This window comes from Lissotriton helveticus, chromosome 9 (assembly GCF_964261635.1).
Source record: "Lissotriton helveticus chromosome 9, aLisHel1.1, whole genome shotgun sequence".
In the NCBI taxonomy this organism is placed as follows: domain Eukaryota; kingdom Metazoa; phylum Chordata; class Amphibia; order Caudata; family Salamandridae; genus Lissotriton; species Lissotriton helveticus.
The window spans coordinates 100,472,563-100,494,035 of NC_136070.1; the positions used below are offsets into that span (position 1 = coordinate 100,472,563).

General features: G+C 46.1%; 1 protein-coding gene across 1 annotated transcript in view; it reads left to right on the forward strand.

The window, feature by feature from the left end:
* TEDC1 (tubulin epsilon and delta complex 1) overlaps window positions 1-21,473 on the forward strand; it is a 496,873-nt gene that overhangs the window by 12,405 nt on the left and 462,995 nt on the right. Inside the window, exon 2 of the mRNA XM_078659574.1 lies at window positions 20,101-20,191. Coding sequence (XP_078515700.1) covers window positions 20,101-20,191 — 91 coding nt within the window. The remainder of the gene's footprint in view (window positions 1-20,100; window positions 20,192-21,473) is intronic.

The following is a 21,473-nucleotide window of genomic DNA, read 5'->3' on the forward strand; positions in this document are numbered from 1 at the left end:
TTCGCTGTTGATAGTATCTATAGCCTGTTGATTATTAACTACAGAATCCCATCTTAGTCTGCGCATATTATTCTCAGGGATAATGAGCGGTGGAACGAAGTCATTCATACATGTAGAATTTATCTCTGCAGACCACCATTTATGAGTCACACATAAGGGGTTGTGGTCACTTTCTGGTCTCCCGGTCACCTCCATGTCACAGAGGGTTGGCCACAAGGACAAACTACAGATCACATAATCGATTCTACTTTTGTGCCTCCCGTTATCAAAAGTTGCTGAGCCATCTTTATCCCTCGCTGTTCTACAGTTCATGGCTCTCAGGCCTTTTTCGAGACACATTGCATTAATAGCTATTATATCCTCAGTCCAGCAAGACACTAGTTTCAATTGTAACTCAGGGATACCCCAAAGAGAGTCTTCTTCATCTCCAGTAGAGGCCTCTCCTGCAACCAAAGGCTCAAACGTCCGGTTAAGGTCACCTGCTATGACAATGTTGTTCTCATGGGAGTGCTCATCGAGGATGCTATCCAAGGCTGATAGTACTTCAGATCGGCCACCTTTAGCACTCCTAACATATATGTTATAGATATCAAGTGACCCAAAAGTGTCAGTAGTTATTCTAATCAACTGTATATCGTTATGGTTAATAGCTATGCTTTTAACTGAGAGGTTTAGCGACTGTCGAATCCAGATGGTAAGCCCCCCCATAGGTCTACCTTTCGGACCCTTTACGGCTGGCACAGAGAAATTCAAATATCCTAATATAAAGACAGGTTCACATGCCCAATTCTCCTGGTATTTACAAATATCAAATTGGGTGATAAAACCAAGCCAATCCCCACAGTCGAGTTTAGAGGTCAATCCAGCTAAGTTCCAGGAGATTAGGTTAGCAACCCCAGACACACGTCCCTCTAATGCACCAGAAGGAGGATTCGTTGTACAGGTCTCAGCTTCTACTAAAACAGCCAAGTTATTCGTCGAACCGTTATTAAGACAAATATCATTCTGGGCAGGCAAACTAAATAAGATTTGATCCACACTAGCTATGGGTGCTACAATTTTACCCCTGGAAAGTCAGTCACAGTCATTTAGGTTGGAAAGGGCTGAAAACCTATTTTCTAAATTTAAACCCCACTCTGTCGGCTGCACTTCCCTCCTCCCTTTCATAGGAACTACATTCCACTTTGTCTTTAACATAATCTTATTAGAAACCCTCCCACTCCGATAGTAGAAGAAATCTAAAGTGAGCGGAACGATTTCAGTAGATCTTCGCTGTGGGGGTAGAAGGTTGGGCAGAATGTTCGCCAGAACTTCAGGGTCAGAAAAATGTAAAACAACACAGTCACCTTGGAACTTCTTAGCACTATTTCCTATCCACTTCACCCTCCTGGCCTTTACTAGTTCTTCGGCCAGCTGGTGCTTACCCCAGGGAGTTATTTTCATATTATTTGTCAGCCAATATAAGGCTTTAGACAACAGGGATGAAGTAGATTCTTCCTGCCCAGAGGCCAATAGAGGGACGTTAGCTAAAACCAAAACCAAAGGAGAAGCCTCAACTATCAACTCCACCGTGCCATCAACAGGTTCTGGAGCAGAAGATACAACAGAAGGAACATCTTTCTCCTGCACACCATCCAATGTAGATACCTGGGGAGCCACCAAATGATCAATTAGAGGGAGAGCCCCACCACCCGCCAGAATAGAGGAGGCCTTATTAAACTCAGCCCTGCTGGAAACTGCATCAGGCACTTTGGCTACTTCAGCTAAGGTGTGGTTCAATATAACCCCTAAACGATTAACCTCCTTAGTGAGCTTCTCTATTCTGCCTATCAGTGGCTTGACAATTCCCTGTATCTTAATGTCAATCATGTCCAACAAGTTCTTAAATTGTCCACTGGATATAGACATACAGGCGTCGTCTAATGATCCGTCTTCCTCCACCAAGGTTTTACTAGCAGGGGATGCAATCTTTCTCAGACTTGATCTTAGCCCGCCTCGCTTTGTCTGAGTCTTTCTGGCACCTCTAGTAGTACGTGGTGCAGGCACAGGAGTGGGGGCTTTGTCCTCGGCTAAGTGTTGGTCAGCCACCTCTTCACTTTCGGTGTCTGTCTCTACATAGACTGACTGAATCATTGTGGTATTGTCAGCGTGGTCACAAGCAACAGCGGGAGCACAACAGGAGCTGTGTTGCTCAAGGGATTGAGCCAGGGCTGGTACCGGCGATGTTGGTGTGAATGGATTAGATGATGAACTCAGCCCAAGTGAAGATCTTCTATCGCTGTTAATTTTGGCAACTACCTGGAAAAGCGTAGTGCGGAGGGCGGGGCAGGCAAGAGCCAGACACACACAGGAAGTCGAGCAGGCAGCGTTCTAGCTGCTCACTTCTGAGGGCTATTTAGCCCCTCGTCGGATCTGGCGCGCAGCGACTGCGCGCAGCGGGGCGCCCTTGACGGCGCCTAAGACAAGCCAAAGACCTGCCCGTCTGCGCCCGTCCGCGCCAGAACGGGGCCAGGAGCCAGGGGATATGCCCAGATACCCAGCTTCACAGAGTCCCATCAGGTATTCCGCCGCAAACCTCCTGGCCCTGCAACCAGCCCAGTCACTTTGCCGCAAGAATGAGAATTGGACTTATCCCGAAGGCCCTTTCTCTTGCAAATTATGCCACTACCAAGCCAATATCCGAGCCCACCCAGGCCTTAGCATGGCTGCAGCCAGTAAATTTAAAAACACACTTCAATGTGCACTGCTAAACGTCCGGTCCCTGCCCAAGAATCAAGTTCAGATATGGGATCTTCTTCACTCATCGCAGCCAGATCTATGTTTCCTGACGGAAACGTGGCTCAAACCCCACACAACCCCAGCCATTACGATCGCTATCCCTTCAGGTTATAAGCTCTTAAATATGGACCGGCCAGTTAAGATAGGTGGTGGATTAGCGATCATTCATAAGGAACACCTGAAGGTCACCATTATAGAGAAACTATGCAGCCCCAGTCTAGAATTTATGTCCTTCAGGATCAATATCTCTTCTAAATTAACCATGAAAGGGGCACTTATATACCGCCCTCCGGGACCCAATGCTGGGTTCTCCCTCTCTCTCATGGAATTACTGGCACCCTACATTAGAGCTAAGGAAGACTTTATCCTTCTAGGCGACTTCAACACTCATGTAGACAAACCAGAACTAAGTGAAACTAAAGCCTTGCTCACAGACATGTCTGCATTAGGGCTCCAACTTCACAACTCCGATCCCACCCATGAAGGGGGACATTTACTAGACCTACTTTTCTCTAACTGCCCCACCCTGCCCGGTATAGTCACCTCTCAATTAGACTGGACAGATCACTATTTACTAGAATTTGACCTCCCGATAGTAACCAAACTGCCATTCCAAAAAACTCTCCCCCCCATATGGCGACGTCAGTGGCATAAAGTTACCGTAGAGGGACTACAGAAGGTCTGGGAAAATCCCATATCCCATGCATCTGATAACGTTGAAGATACTCTATCCAGTTTCAAGGATTCTCTTCTGAAGGCTATAGATAAAGTAGCCCCGTTAAAACTTCACAAACAATTCCCCACTCACAAAAAGGAAAAATGGTACACAGCCACCTTAAGAAGTGAGAAGCAAGGGTGCAGAAGGCTGGAGAAGAAGTGGAGGAGGTCGCACCTCCCAGATGACGAGTGCCTATCAAAAAGCACAATCCAAATACTATAAAAACATTAAAACAGCGCGCAAGCTTAGCCTGGCCCAGCAAATATCAGAGGCCGGCAACTCATCAAAGGAATTGTATAAGATACTCGAATCCTTTGTGAAACCCACAGCATGTGTTAGCTTGGATGACTTCTCACTGCCTCTTTGCGAAGAGATATCTCTGTTTTTCGAGAATAAAATCAACCTGATTTACGACAAAATCCTGAACAACACTTCTATCAGCACTTGCTGCCCTGCTCCAAATGTCATCTCCGCTAACACGGCCGCACAACAAAATACAATATCTCTACTTTCCTTTCCCTCACTATCTGACACTGATCTCCACCTTCTAACTAATCATATAAAATCTGGCTCCCCTAATGACCTCATACCTGCTAGAATGATGGCCCCCCTGAACTCCTTTTTAGGCCCATTTCTACAAACCATCATAAATCAATCCCTTAGTGAAGGACGGGTTCCATCTGAGTGGAAACAAGCAGTTGTAAATCCGGTTCGGAAAAACACCACGCTGCCCTGGTCTGATCTATCGAACCTCAGGCCTATCTCCCTCCTACCCTATCTCGGTAAACTTACCGAGAAGCATGTGAATACCTACCTGTCGAACTACATCGAGGCAGCGGAAGGCCTGGACCCCTCACAATCTGGTTTCAGGCCCAACCACAGCACTGAATCAGCCCTCCTCTCCGTGACCGACAACATCCGGATGTCACTGGACAGGGGGGAATCGGTGATTCTAGTGCTGTTAGACCTGTCCGCTGCCTTCGACACGGTATCACATGCTCTCCTTCTCGAAAGACTGAGCAGTGTAGGGGTAGGAGGAACAGCTCTATCATGGCTGCACAGCTTCCTTTCCGACCGAACTCAAGGTGTCAGACTGGGCTCCCATTCATCACCATCAAGAGAGCTTACTAAGGGTGTGCCACAGGGCTCGTGTCTCAGCCCAACGTTGTTTAACATTTATGTGGCCCCCTTAGCTAATCTGATAAGATCCTTTGGATTTACTCCTGTATCATACGCTGACGACACCCAGCTGCTATTCCCCTTCCAGACCCTCACTCCGGCAATTCAGTCATCATTTGCAGACGGGATGAGGGCTGTAGCAAACTGGATGGCTAAAAATTTTTTACAATGTAACGTATCCAAAACAGAGGTCATGCTGTTTGGAGGGGCAACCCTTCTCTGGTCCCCGGATTGGTGGCCTCTGGAACTAGGTCCCATCCCTTATCCCAAACAAACAGCAAAAAACCTGGGTGTCAAACTAGACCAGGCACTTCTGCTTAAAGAGCACACCACGCAAGTAGCAGGTGCTTGCCTCCATGTGGTGGGGCTCCTGAGACGAGCCTTCCCGTTTCTACCCCCAAACCATAGGAAGACTCTCATCCAGACCCTTATTATAAGCAGAATGGATTACTGCAATGGTCTATACATCTCAGCAAATGAAGCACAGCTAGATAAACTTCAGGTTGTCCAGAACACGGCGGCTCGACTGGCCCTCAATGCCCCTCCCAGAACGCCGTCCGGCCCCCTGCTTCGCCAACTTCATTGGCTACCCGTAAAGCAGCGCATCAAATTCAAAATCTGCAATGTTATATACAGATGCCTGTTTAGCACCAGCCCCAGCTATCTAAAAGCTAAATTCCTGCCCTACATTCCTGGCCGGACTCTTCGATCCTGCAACCATCTCCTGCTCCAGGTCCCTAAAATCACAAGGAGGCCGAGCATTGTCCTACAAAGGACCCATTCTCTGGAATTCCCTGCCCATTGAACTAAAACAGATTCGGAGCCTAGAACTATTTAGGAAGAAACTGAAAACTTACCTCTTCACCATGCCTTAAATTTTTCAGGTCTTCCTTTCAGCTTTTTCTTGCAGTAACCCTCTAATGCTAGCACTAGCGCAGAGATATCCCTTCGGGAATTTGATTCATGCGCTTTACAAGCAAATAAATAAATAAATAAATAAAGGTAGTTGTCCATGGTATTTTTAGCGGGGGATGACTTTTTGCCAGACATAACACACCGAAAAGCTATGAGCAAAGCCCTCTCGGAAACGTATTGAAACAAAAGAACAACAGAATTCTCAGAGTCACAGAACAATTCAACCGCTCCCGGACTAGTGCAGTAATACTAAGTATCCCCCAGCTATAACAATGGCTCACCTCCTGGGTTCCTGAATTTGGGCAGAATAACTGGCCCAGCCCAGTCTCTGACGGTCTCGGACTGTCTTAGACTGTCCGCCCTTTGTCCGGGCTTCGTCCGGCGCGGACCGCGCGCGTCCTCGCGGGACGAGGGACCTGCCGGTGCTTTATGCGCCTCCTGGCGCGCTCGTTAGTGGCGTCGTCGCTGACCCCTGAGGCTGCTGGGAGTCGTGGTCCGGCCGGCGGAGCCAAGCCCGGCCGGTCGGTTGCTCACTTCGGTGAACTGGCGGAGCAAAGCCCGGCCGCTGTGCAGGGAGGACGGGAGCCATGGAAGGAGCAGCAGACGTGAGCAAAACAAAGACAGGAGACTCTGCACCTGCCGGTGCTTTATGCGCCTCCTGGCGCGCTCGTTAGTGGCGTCGTCGCTGACCTCTGAGGCTGCTGGGAGTCGTGGTCCGGCCGGCGGAGCCAAGCCCGGCCGGTCGGTTGCTCACTTCGGTGAACTGGCAGAGCAAAGCCCGGCCGCTGTGCAGGGAGGACGGGAGCCGTGGAAGGAGCAGCAGACGTGAGGAAAACAAAGACAGGAGACTCTGCACCTGCCGGTGCTTTATGCGCCTCCTGGCGCGCTCGTTAGTGCCGTCGTCGCTGACTCCTGAGGCTGCTGGGAGTCGTGGTCCGGCCGGCGGAGCCAAGCCCGGCCGGTCGGTTGCTCACTTCGGTGAACTGGCGGAGCAAAGCCCGGCCGCTGTGCAGGGAGGACGGGAGCCGTGGAAGGAGCAGCAGACGTGAGGAAAACAAAGATATTCAAACTGCTCTCTAAAGGTTAACACTCTGTCTGCAGCCTCCACCAGTGGAGAGCGAAACCCCCCCTCCGGGTACAAATCCACAAATGTTCGTAATTGAACTCCATTCAGCTCCAACAAACCCCCACCTTCCTCCAAAAAAGCCAGCATCGGGTTACCTCTCAAGGGAACTGCAGGGGCATATAACAGCGGGAGGCGGGCTCTGTGTTGTAACGCCCTCAAAGTCCACCGTAGCATATCCGCAGTGTCTACATCCGATCTGGGGCGTGCCGTGTTCTTATAAAGGGCTACATCTAGTGCCATAGGAGCTACAGAATCTATTTCCACGGCCACGTGCGGTTGATATGGCGTACGGTGCACCCAAAAATGCAAAAATTGGACCTGGGCACATAGCGCATATAGTTGCATATCCGGGGCGCCCAGACCACCCTGCCTCAGTGGTAATGTCAAAAGCGCCCATGACACCCTGGCTTGACCTCCCGCCCAAACCAAGGTCAGCAATTGGGTACGAAGGGACTTAAAAAATTGCTGCGTCAGGGGGATTGGGATGTTTACAAAAAGATACAAAAACTTTGGAAGCACTACCATTTTGGACAGCGCCACCTGCCCTGCCACAGATAGGGGCAGCCTTTGCCTTCAAGCCAGTTCACAGCCCTACCAAAATTCATGCTCCAGGTATCCTGCAAGTTTCTGCATATCCATACGCCCAAGTATTTCACCTCCTCAGGTGCCCAGCGTAGTGGAAATTCCGATGTCACTTTTGGGGTGTTGTCAGTCAATGGAAAAATGACCCAGTTAATGGACACACCTGAGAATCCTCCGAATTTAATAAATTCCCGGAGTAGTGGATCTAAGTTTTCTGATGGGTTTGAGATATATAAGGTGACGTCATCGGCATATAACGAGATTAGCAAACTTCGAGTGCTGAACCCAATACCCCTGGCGGTGTGGTGTTGGCGGATCCTGGCAGCCAGTGGTTCCATGGCAATGGGGAATAACAGAGGCGAGAGCGGGCAACCCTGTCTAGTGCCACGGGTGATAGAGAAGGACTCTGATACCGTGCCATTTATCTGTACTCTCGCTTTCGGGGCAGTATAAAGAAGTTTTATCTAGTTAATAAACATATGACTAAAGCCCATTCTGGTAAGGACCTGGAATAGATACGGCCATTCAAGGGTATCAAAGGCTTTAGTAGCATCCAAGAAAATGGTGGCAGCTTTCACACTAGGGTGGAGATAGTGTAGGACTGCAAATATTGTTCTAAAATTATGGGATGTACTCCGACCAGGTATAAACCCTGACTGGTCTGGCAAGGCCAGCATGGGAAGCAAGGGCTGCAATCTATTTGCCACTAGTTTCACATAGATTTTCACGTCCACATTAATAAGAGACAGGGGACGATAGGAGTCTATTTCTGCCTCATCCTTGTCAGGTTTCAATAATGTTATCACTAGGGCTTCTCTCATCGAGTCTGGGAGCACCCCGGCCTCCAGTGCCTCACCATATACTTCGTATAGTCTCGGTGCAAGCTCTTCAGCATATGCCTTGTAGAAGGCACTGGTAAGGCCGTCAGGGCCCGGCGCCTTATTCAGCGGGAGGCTCTTAATGACCTGTTTGATGTCATCCACTGAGACAGAGAGATCCATATATTTACGGTGCGCATCATTGAACCACACCAAAGCGAGTGAATCCAGGAAGGCTTGCAGATTTTCAGGGCTGCCCACCTGCTTGGTTGCGTACAACTTAGCATAAAACTCTGTAAATTCATTTAGGACCTCGGTCTGGCCTATTACTGCGTTCCCATCTGTTTTTTTGATCATGTGTATAAAAGGTGTCGATGTGGCCTTTCGAATCATATTCTCTAGAGTCTTCCCCGGCCTATCCCCTTCTCCGTATCACCTAGCTTCAGCATATTTCCCCAAGATTTTACCTCACGCTGGGCCTCTTCTAAATATTCCAAAAGCTTGTCTTTTAATTGTGCTGCAATTTGGGGGCTGCTGTCAGCATAGAACTGACCCTCCAGTTCTTTAATCTGACTTTCAACGCGCGACAAGGTTCCTCTAATCGCCTTCAAAACTCCAACCTGTCTCGCTATGCACTTACCATGGATAACCACCTGGAAGGCGTCCCACAGAGTTGCCTCAGTGGACACTGACCCAGCATTCATTTCAAAGTACTCAGTAATATCAGTACGAATCTCCTCCTTAAATACGTCATCTATTAGAGCATGTGGCGGAAGCCTCCAACTGAAAGTCCGGGCGGGCGAGTCAGGAATAGAGACAACGAGTAGATTTGGAGCATGATCAGACAGGGAGCGGGCCAAGTGTGTTACCTCCGACGTCCATGTAGCAATGTTGGAGGAGACAAGCCAGAAGTCCAATCTGGACCAGGTAGCATGTGTACTTGATATGCACGTCCCCTCCAGTAGGTCAGGGTGGCGGACACGCCAAATATCTAACAGGGCGCCCTCCCTCATTAAATTGCGTAGGGTCTCTCGAGTATGCGGATGTAGTGTCTTAGCTGTACCCCTTCTGTCTAGTTTGTCATTCAACACAGCGTTGAAATCCCCGCCCCAAATGATAGTGTCACAGTTTGTAGATGCAATCCGTGCCCACACCTCATGAAAGAATAGTGGGGAGTCTACATTCGGACCATATATTGCTGCTAGAACCACTTGTTTACCTCCCAGTGTACCATGCAATATAACATAAAGTCCCTCAGGATCCAAGGTCACCCCGTGTTCCCTCCAGTCCAGCCCTTTCGTAACAGAATTGCGACCCCACGGGCATAATTCGAATATATTGCAGCACGCACATGCACCCATCTACTGTGTTTGAGCCTCAGGGACGGTATCGTGTTTAAGTGTGTCTCCTGAAGAAAACAAATGTCGATACTGTGCCGTGTTAAATAAGCGTGTACTAAGTGTGCCTTCCTACAATCATTGAGTCCTCTCACGTTACAAGTGAGAATCCTAAGTGCAGTCATGGGAGGTGGTGGTTCGGGGCTCAGCGGAGCTGGAAGTAGCTCCACACACCCAGAGTGGATACCCGACCGCATACATCCAATTTCTATAGCAATAGTGGTGACCAGTCCAACAAACTTCAACATACCCAACTTGACCACCCCCTCCAACCCCCCAATTAGGCGGAGACATATCCCCCACCACAAAGTGGGTAAACCAAAACATATGGGAACTCCACGTGGAGGCATGGGAGCTCCAGCATACACCCCTGTTCACACAGGGTGGCTGAGTACCATGTAAGGACCGACCATTTGGAACATTCTACTATAAATAGAGTGTAAACAGCACACCAACAGTATATGTAATCACCATGTATCCATAACAGTCAATCTAATAGTATCCCAAACAGTACATGCCTAGTCATATAACTTATCGTGCGGGTCCACATTGTACTATTATGCAAGAAACATGTTAGGGCACACATCAATCACATTGCTAGCATGTAAGGATAAATTGTAGTTGAACACAGTATGGCTAGGTAATATGAATTCTAACTTTTGGCAGACATGGCTAAGGATAGAGTTATGGCGCTATCTAAGCAAGACAATACCGTTTTTAGTGTTTAGGAACCTCAAATCAGGAGGAGCAGGTTGCGACCTCTTAAAGTATTAAAGATAAAGGATGTATGCTGTTGCAAGGAACAGAGGAAGCGTATCCATCCTTGTCACTAAGACAGTCTACTTTACTGTTTCATTCTGCAGTAGATTTCATGGAAACACCATGTACTCATAACAGACAATCCAATAGTATCCCGAACAGTGCATGTCTAGTCTGAAAACATAGCTTACGGTCCCACAGTTTACTATTTTGCGATAAACATAATAGGTCACACTTCAATCACATTGCTAGCATGTAAGGAGAGAGTACAGTTACCTCTTCGATTGAATGGAGAATTATTTGTGGACTCCATGACCTTGACCCCCTTGTTTGAGGGCTTCCAGACTTGATGTGGGATAGTTGTATGACATTAAATGCTGACAAGACCGAACTGATGATGGCTTCCCCCTGCTCTTTCTTTACCACACTTGGTGAATCTTACAATCAGTGGAGCCTGGGTGGTTCCACTATTAAGTCTCATCTGGGAAGGCAACATGTTTGAGCTGGCTTTTTCTTGGCTTTATGAACCTGTAGAGATAAGCTGACCAGCTAACTAAAACTTGCTGTTATTACACCTGCCTGCTCCTCTGCCTACAGTCATGCCTATCAGAAGGTATTTGGGCTGCATTAGCCCGGGCAATCGTATTGTCACTCCTTGAGTCCTGTAAGTCAGTCTTTGTCGATATCCTAAACATGTTCTTGGGTCCCTATGGGGAATCCAAAAACATGCAGTGAGTGTGGTGGCCTGTCTCTGGCATTATTATTTCAGTGTCCAACTCTACAGACTCCTTGGCTTCCAGTAGCCAAGCACGTCCTCTTTGGAGCCTTATGTTTGATTTTCATGTCCATTCATCTGGTCTGCTGTGTTCATTGGAAAATAAGATTTCAACACCATATCCTCAAAAGTATCATGAGATCACTGAGAAGAAAAGTGGGTTGAAGTCCACAGGATCAAATGTGTTACACTTGAGGGGGATATGAGGGTGGAAACTCTTCAAAGATGTAGGGGATAAAAGGTGGAATTAGCACATGAACTCCAAGATGCTATTACCTTTCCCCAGTTTAAAGGTAGATTGAAAACATTGTTTTATGGCTTAACACTCTGACCGTTGTAAATGTTTCTCTTCCTGCTACATATGATACCTTAATACCCCTGAGTGGTGGCATTGAGCAAATGCTAATCGCTTTGATTCGATAAATGAATATCCTCGTGGTAAATATCTGTTTGAAGTGAATTAAAACACTAGTCAAGAGAACAGAGAGGTGCACAGATGCATTTTCTTTTGCCTGCTATGTGAAATGAAAGTAATAACTCCTGTTCTTGTTTCTGGAGTAATCCTTCTAAACTTTGCTTTGGCAGCTGTTTCTCCTCCTACCGCTGTATGGACTGGGGTCACTGGTTCCATACTGTGTCTGGGCTACTACCTCTCCTCTCCCCTCAATACCGAGAACACTTGCTCTGCTCCCGACGGTGCTGGGTATACCTCTCCTCCTCTCTAAGGTTTGCTTTCACAAGCACAACACTTTCAAGACTAGGAACTTTCAGTGCCCTCCTCGCCAGCCCTTCTCTCATCACACTTCTTAAGCCCAGGATCATAAGCTCGGCTCTGAGGCTGGCTGCAGCAGTTAAGTATTTCCTCTCCTTTTGACTGGTTGGGTCTCGAGTTCTATTCCTTTCTGGATAGCTCCAACTTCTCATCCCAAAACATCCATCTTCTACTCTCTAGTCACTGGCTGAAGTCTCTGCAGCAGAAAATCATGTTGCTTCTGGAGTTCTGAGGTAGGGGGTCCTGCAAACGTTAATTTGCTGTCCCTATATCTGACGCAGATATCATTTACAACAGATGTTCTGACCAATAAATCATATGCGGAGTAAACCACTTCCAAATCCTGCCACAACCTGAAGCATTTCATATTTAATTGGGTTTCAAATGCATTTTGTGTTAAAAAAATAATTTGCAATGATTCCACCATAGTAAATGTTAAACCTAGTCACCGTAGCCCCAAAATGTTACACTTTGATCATCATTGTACCAAATCTTTTGAATTTCAAACAACAAGTCAATGCATGGAAGAGGTTTCACCTGAATTTCACCAGTAAATTCTGCCTTTACTGTCTTACAAAATTCAATTTTTTTAGATCCAAGAAAGAAAATGTTTTTTCGTCTGCAGCAGCCAGAACAAGGCTCACTCCTGCGTTGTGAAGAGTTTTTAGTTCTCTTCAGATTCCCTTTGCTGACTGTAACTGTGAAAGCCTAACCACCCACCATATGGAATGTCCCTCCTTAAACCCCTTCCACGCTGATGACGAGCTGGGCTCGTCATGAGGTAGCCTCCTGCTACGCTGATGACGAGCCCAGCTCGTCACGTAACACGCGCTTTTAAAAATCTCCGCGTACGAGCGGAATTCTGCCCGCACGCATGCGGTTAAGACTGCGGGAGTCTGTTCATGTGTGCACCTTGGCCGATTTCCCAACATCAGTTTCAAATCTCTACTTTCATGGCTACTTCAAAGCACAACAAACCCTGCTCAGATATCCAGCACACACAAACCCATGCCTAGTTTCCACTCCCTATGAATGAGAACACTCACAAATTTGCAAGCATTATGAAGCCCTTCCGAGTTTTATCGGTGTAACATAATTAAGCAAGAGGATACTGATTAGGGTTTTTAGGGTCACTAATTCGGACACAAATTTGAACTTACAGATACATGGGTTCATCTGCCACACCGTGAACATGGTAAAAAAAAGTCTCTCTTCATGATATTTAGCGTCCTTTATTGATAAAGAAGAGCATTGTAAAACCAGTAACGAGCATAAACTTCTCTATATGCCATATAAACATAATCATTTAAATAACAGATTTTAGCAGCAAAATGTATGATTCTTTGACTAGCTGGCCTCAAATTTTGTGCAGTCGCCTTATCCGCGTTGGACCCCTAGCCTGTAAGTTAACTGCATCCAACTCCTAATCATGACACATAGCAGCCCACTATTTCTTAACAGTAGAGAAAACGGGGCTAATCCAATCTAGGTGTATACATATCCTGGCTAAAATGGTTGCAGTAAATGCAGTAAGTATGAATCCTTTTGAGGGTATGTTCACGTTGCTCACATGTTGCTTCTCTTCATGTGTTCTACAGTAATATTGAATTTTAAAGATAACCAATTCATAACCACCTTCCAAAATTAATATACGTGAGAACAATTAATGAACATGTACAAATCATTTGCATTCTCAGACTGATATCTAGGACATCTAGATACACCCACAGTGGTCATGAATGGTATATAAATGTTCTAACTGCAATTGTATTATTTAATTTTTTTGTAAAGTTATACGAAATTGACCAAATACTCCATCTCAAAAGAAAGTATCTCTTTTTCAGCGACGACCCCCCATTTATTGAGGGCTGGTATTGAAGGCTTTTGAACCCTGCACATGGAGGCTCTCCAGGCAGGAGCATATGTGCTCTGGCCTCTAAAACATGAAGTAATTGACTCTCTCCTAATTGGCATATTTAAAATCCAGTAAGGGTATAGTATATCATGCAGAAAAATACTCAAAATGACATAGAAAGTCAAATGGCAACTGTGGAGACTGCACGAGAAATGCAAGCCACTAGGCTAACCAAGAAAATATGGCTACAGCCCTATATGTGTAGCCTGACTGCTGCAGCTTTTAAATTGCAGGCAAAGCTGTCACAATTATCATTTTTGGGAGAAAAGAACCCTACTTTTAAATATTAAATATGCCGCCTCTAAAGTAGGCCTTTTAGCCCACATGGTTGGGTGTCTAGTATTTTAAAGTAATGCTGACATGTTCCCAGTGTGACTGTTCCCAAAATCAATTTTCAGTATAAAAGGCTGTATCTGCGCCTATGGGAAAAACTAAAGTTTCGACAAAATACTGTTTCTGCTAACTTCTGTTTGGTATAAGCTGCAAAATAATTCTGCCACTATTTTTAATATTTAGTGGAAATCAAATTGAATGGTAAAATTGGAGATTTGCTAACTGTTTAGGAAAAGTACATTTTTAAAAGTTAGACTTTGTCTGTCTGATATTCGTGTGGGCTAATTAGCATTAGCCTGTCAGCAACTGGCCCCTGTCAGTGCTTCCCCTTAATGAGGTGTGCATACTGGTCCTAGAAAATAAATAATGACTTGGGCTTTATGGCAGGAATGCCTGAGTGGTTTGTGTATGTTGCTTCCCTCAGGAAGGCAGCTGTGACAATATCAGGAACTTTATTAACGTGAAAGGGCCCGGGGTAAAGGGAACGCTGGGGATGAGAAGCCTTTGGTCCTTGGACCAAATGTAAACAGCTTGGCACTAACTCTGTGAGAGAGGAAGCTGGTCCCAGAACCAGAGTGGTGTGGTTAAAGAGGAGGTGTTTGTTTATTTCCTAAGATACTCCTCTGGCTGATACATCTGCCACCCCCAAAGGCAGAAGGGTGCTGCCATTTTAGATTTTACTCAGAAAAGTGCAATGTGGGATAGTTTGCAGTAAAGCAAACAGGATGTGCTGCAAAAGTAGGATGGGTTGCCCCTCGACGCTTTCTTATTGTTCAGGGAGTGTCCAGGAGTCACCCCCACTCACTGGCTATTGTATCCTACAAAAGGGGCACTTCAACCCCAGCTCATCAGAGCACATCTGGAAGAACAGAAGAGGACTAGGTCTGCTGTCTGCTTCCTGTGTGGAGACCGGAATGTGTGGATCTGCTCCTACTTGTATCCAGGACTGAGAAATGGGCTCCAAGTGTCACTTGGCTGACCTCCTGTGTGGATACTCGGACACAACAAGCTACAAGAGGCTTTACCCTGTAGTGTCCAGCTGACCACCAGCATATGGACCTGGACTGACTTTTGACATGGTACAAATGTGTTGTGTGGCTCGGAGACAAGGCACAGAATACATTGTATTCCAAGGAGGGAGCAGTGATGTTTGCACAAATTAGATCCTTCCCTGAAGGTTGTCTTTTTTTTCTTCTCGGTGGATGTGACAACATAATGCTACTGTCCCTGGGGCTTCGCTCCAGAGACTGTATCTGGTCGGGTAGGAAGACTAACTTCCCTTACATGCCAAGCACACTTCTGCCCTGCAACACTGACTCAGGGGTCTTTCCCACCTATGGTGCTCATTTTCAACATACATGCCAGAAGGATGGCCTTGGCTGAAGGAGTCTGCATTCCATTGATGATTTCCTACCAATCACTTCACCTTGCTCTGTAAAAGCGGGTAAGGCAGACCTGCTGAGAGGTTTCCATGACTGAGTGTGGTAGAGATGCATCTTTCCATACTGAATCATTACTCCACTGATGATTTAATTTTTGTGACTGTTCTACTGGATTGTTACCCACTTGGAGATAAATTCACTGAGCAGTCTAATTTTTGATCTGGGGCCATTAAGAAAGTATGGCTTTGCTACATATACTGAATGACATGACCACATCTGGCACATTCTTCTTGGTTTTTGGACAGAATCTGTTACTTTTGTGGGGAAAATTACATTTAGCAGCTGTCTGAAGTGCTCCTTTATTCATGCTAAGTCTTGGGTTGTTCTGCATAGCCCCATGCAGTTGGTTCATGCATTAGCATCTCCTATTCTCGTGTGAGAACTGAAGATCCAACATGGCTTGAGTAAATTAAAATCTCAGCTCCATCAATCAATCAAAGTCTGGCTGAACAGGCCCAATGATTATAGTTAATTCTAACCAATCGGGTCATACCAGCTTTCCACATACTCTGCAGATGATTCATCACAAGATCTTTTGCCGACCTACAATTCTGTGCAGGGCTCAGTCCCACACCTTAGTGGGAAACTTGACTGATGCATTCCCAACATACTCCTACCATCTAGCAATGGAAATTTCACCCCCACCACTCCATGTGGAAGGCACCACTGCTTCTCAGTAGAGGCACGTGTCTGTTATGTTATGTTTTTTTTTTTTAGCGCGACAGCTGCCCCAGCAACGGGGCGTCCCGGCGCTGAGAACCATAGCACAACCAGCTGGGGAGAAGGGGGGGAGAAGGGACCTACCAACATGAAAAAAGGTGGGTTTTAATGACTTTGCGGAAGGTAAGTAGGTTGTCAATACAACAGATGTGGAGGGGTAGGGAGTTCCATAGTTTTGCCGCCCGGAGTCTGAAGGAGCGACCTCCGATGCGGCTGAACTTTGTGCGGGGGACCACTGCTAAATGTTGACCAATGGAGCGCAAATTGCGCTGGGGGGTGTAGGGAGTAAGCAGTGACTGTAGGAGTTCAGGGCCCTCCGCATTCAAGATTTTAAAAGCAGTCGTGAGGGCCTTAAATTGTATGCGAGCTACCACCGGAAGCCAGTGTAGTCTCTGGATGGTGCTTCTAGCGGAGCACCTTCTGGGGAGGCCTACAATTGCCCTGGCCGCAGAGTTCTGTATTCGCTGGAACCTAGTTGTTTCGGCTTTGTTAGCGCCTAATAGTAGAACACTCGCATAGTCCAGACGGGATAGGATGGTGGCTTGGACAACGAGCTGCCGTGTTTTGGGGTCAAAGAAGCCTAGAATGGGGTGCAGGCTTCTCAGTAACCCAATGCATGTCGCTGCAACCTTTTTGGTGTGGGTTTGGTAATTAAGTGCAGAGTCCAGCCATACACCTAAGTTTTTGACAAGGGCTTTGGGAGGGGGGGTAGGTCTAACAGAGGGGGCCACCAGTGGTCACTCCAGTGATTGGCATTCTTACCTAGCAGTAGTACCTCGGTTTTTCCTGCATTCAGCTGTAGGCAGTTTTGAGTCATCCAGGTGGCAACGGCGGCCAGCCCGTCTCTAAATTCTGTGGCCGCGATAGAGGGCATTTCGGTTAGGGTGATAACCAGCTGTGTGTCGTCGGCATACAACACCAGCGTGAGGTCCCATTCTTTGGCCAGTGCCGCCAGTGGCCGCATGTATAAATTAAAGAGGGACGGACTAAGGGCAGAGCCCTGAGGTACTCCTTGGTTAATCTCATGCGAGTGGGAGATGAAAGGGGGGGCAGACACACAAAAGGATCTGCTCGAGAGGAATGATCGAAACCATTCTAGTGCCCTATCCCTGATCCCAATACCATCCAAGCGGCTCAGTAGGATCTCATGGGACACCGTGTCAAAGGCCGCGCTGAGATCCAGTAATATCAGCGCAGCACTCTGACCGGCATCCAAGATCATCCTAAGATGTTCGGTAGTGGAGAGGAGGGCGGACTCCGGACTGTGTCCAGGCCTGAACCCGTGCTGGGAGGGGTCCAAGATGTTATTTTCGGCCATGTGGGCAGTGAGTACGGTAGTCGCATGGGCTTCTGCCAGTTTGGACACCCAGGGCAGCAGTGAGACGGGCCTGTAATTCTCCGGCTTTGTGGGGTCCAGAGTAGGTTTTTTGATGATGGGGTTAATCCAGGCCTGTTTCCAGTGAGTGGGTACTATGTCTTCCGCTTGATATCGGAACCGCCTGTCTCATTTTGTTCATGTATAACTTCTACTGGTCGTCTGCTTGTGCCACTTGAATCTGTTCCATAACATTTGTGAATGGGTGACAGCTGCCACATTGTGAGGTCATCTATTCCACCCTGTCTTTTTTCGATTTTTAGTGGTAAGTTACTGAGTGTTTTGCTCCTTTGACTTGGTATCTTCATGGCTATTGGTGACTGAATCCAAGGTGTTGTTCTTTTAGTATACTCAATTGTGCTAGGTATATGTATAGGGTACACGAGACATGTACCTCACCTATAATTGAGAAGGGTAATAACTTCTTGTCAGAAAGTGGGGTGACTGACCCTGGTGGCATCAATTGATGGTTATGTGTAGGTGCCTTTGTACTGAAACCCACGGGCATTCTCACTATATTCTGTTCAGACTTTTTTTCCCTTGAGCCAGTTTGTTTCTGCGGGAGTCAGACTCTGGCGGGTGCAAGTGGTCTGCTTGACTGCTAGCATAACGAGAACGATGTTTCTGGCAGCCATTGCAGGACTTGTGGACTTAGTCACCTGTCCCGAAGTTTTTGTCGATTTTAATTATTTATTTATTTATTCATTCATTTATTTATTTATTTATAAGGGAGCACTGTACCAAACAAAATAAATGTGAGCAAGCAACAAAGAGTGGACAAAACATACATAATTGCGTTAAAATTGGTACATTTATAAATCCCAATTTACCAGCATCACCTTTAGCCTTAAAAATATATTTACCATATGACCCACAGGTGAATGTCTACCCGTAGGCCATAGGAGATAATTCGGAGCCCGGGCGAAGATCCCCGACGAACAGCAGCAGCTACTCCACCACAGCGACGGCCGAACTCCTGGGGCCCAGCGAACCGCAACATGCAATTAATCGAGTGCTATTTTGTGTCCAAAAATGATTTTAATTATTGGAATGCACATGTTTTATCTGCATATTAAAAAAAAATATTTTTAAAACCTGAAAAAAAAAGATTTAGTTGGAGACCTAGTGTGCTACAGTGACATTGTTGATGTACATGTAACTATACTACCCCATGCAGCAGTCGCTAAAGATATATGGGCACCCCTCTGAACAGTACTCCTTATCTCAGACAACACTTAAACTGATGACGCAACCATGAATGACAATACTGCTAGATAGCCCACCCTTAAGTCCAGCGTCCACCTAGCTCATTGGGGGAACACAGTGGTGTCCCGGGTGAAGTAGAGTCCAGAAAAGGTAGATACCTCCAAATTGCAAGAAATTCCGGAACACTTCTGCTACCCCTAATTATTTAGAAAACCATGACGGTCTTGGTACCTTTAGGATGGAGATTCAATTTCCACCCATATAAAATTGATGCGTATATGATACCTTTGAGTTGTACTGTGTACTAATTGTAACTGTACTACCACTGATGTTAAAGTTCTAAAAAAGAAATATAATTATGCCATTGTGCATATGTCCTCTCCAAAATTATCCATACATGACAAAATGTATCCATATCAAACTGCTGCCCATTGTTTTCCGAGTTAACCACCTCACTCCCAGAGCTCTTTGTATCATCACTGTCTCAAAATGTTATTGCGACTAAGTAAGTAAACTAACAAATGGGAGTCTTGCCTATTTACGTTTTCATTGTGATGGTTCTTAATGTGGCTGATGATCAACACCTGTACCTCTGCTAAGGATACTGTGCTCTAGACCCCAGCGGGCTCACTACCTGGAGACAGGACCTCAGCGTGCAATCCTAATATCATACATCATCCGGAGTCGTGCATGTCTATTAATGACCAGAAGATCCAACTTAATATTGGCAAAAGAAGCGCTATTGACCCAGATGTACATATTTCAAGTCATTGAGCAACAAACATTTGAAAGGCTGGAAGTAAAACACTGGAAACATGAACAAGTGTTTCTCCTGAAGACGTGGCATGATTAGATTAATGCATGTCAAATGGAATAATCTTGAATTCTACTTGAGAAAAAGACACGTTCCTAAATGTGAGACTGGGATAAAGCAGTTAAACCAGGGGGGTTGTTGTGGAAGGGGAACACATAAGTAAATGCTATGGCCATCATATCCTAGAGACCTTAGCATGCTTAGGATAGCTAGAATTGATGATCACGGGTTAATGTATGTTTCTATTTTTTTTTACATAAACTGACTCCTCTTTAATATTCATTGCTTGCTCTTGCTCTGCCATCAGACATTTACCCTTATTCTCTTTTAAACAGAAGGCTATCCATTATGTCTGCCACCCATGGAGACTGTTCCATCACTGCACGTTTAAAGTTAATGAAGCCGCATATCCTGTAGCGCTATTAAAATGCTTGGACATTAATCATTTCAAGGATTCTTGTTCTAATGTTTCCTAGACTGCTGAGTTTTGGAAGCTGTTGTGGAGCCTTTTGAAGAAAGTCTACGTAGAGGAGAGCAGCGCCCCGGTTAATGAGGCTGAAAATCTAGGTAACAAAATAGATCTTACAGGAATTTATTCGGTGCTTAAAGCCAGACAAATAAGTCGTTTTCAGTTTTCAAGGTTCATAGATATTTATTGCTGTGTGGTGTGATATGCATGTAACACTGTCTATATGTGGGATTTTCTTTTCATTAGGAATGTTTAGCTAAATCTCCTCTTCAAATATGGATACAGACATTGTGCTAAAGCTTATGCCGTGAACACTAAGTATATACTTAGAAGGGAGGCTTGTGTCAGCCCCCTTTGGCCATTGGTTTATTTGGATCAGTCTCTTCAAGGAATGTCAGTTGCATTTTGAATCGGCCCAGAGAAGCATTTTCAGTCTCTGCATTAGCTTGGCCATTGGGTGTCCTGGCCTGCTTGGCTAAAGAATGCTTCCTGTTGCATCAGTTGCCCATGACCAGGCCGCACATTGACAGCTCAGGCAGTTGTAGTGGCTTCTGCTTGTGCTGCCTGCCCAGGTTCCGCTTCTGTGTCATTTCAGGTGTGATATGATGAAGGGCTGTGGTTGGCATCAGGAGGACTTAAAGCATGTGAACTGGACGTTGGAAGAGACCTAACACAAGCAGAGTAGGTGCAGTTGGTGTAATGGGCAGGGACTGATCCATGTTCCGAAGCATCCCGGTGCATCGGTGCAGCACTGAGGCAGTCACTGTGAAACATTGAACCTCTGCTAGGAGATGATGAATGAGACTGCAAGACCAGGCTCATGCGACAGTTTTTGCCCCATAATATGTGCAAATATTGCATATTGTTTCATTGCTCTTAAAACATTGCTACATTTTGCTCTAAGTGGACAATAATGCCCATCACTGTCAGGGGTCCTTGACAGTTGTACTGTCAGGATGTTCTGATGTATATTGCTGTCTTAGGTGCAATGAAGCCACTACTGTCTATTGCAGTTAGGGCACAGTGCCAGGGATCATTGATGCCTATTACTGCCTGGGCTATTGTTGAACCTGTAGGAGCAATTGACGCAATTTGCTCTTTGGCGTCATTGCGACATATTACTGTACGGGCCATAGATGCCTATTACTGCCTGGGGCCATTATTACATATATATCTAGGGCTTTAGAAGCATATTACTAACTGGGGCATTGTTGCATAATGCTATGGGGGGAAATTGATTCATATTACTGCCTCAGGGTTATGAAGCATACTGATCTGAGTAGTGTGGGTGCATATTTCTACATGGGGCACACAAATTACTATTACTGCCTGTGACCCTTTATGTGTATTGCTATCATGTTACACTGATACATATTGCTG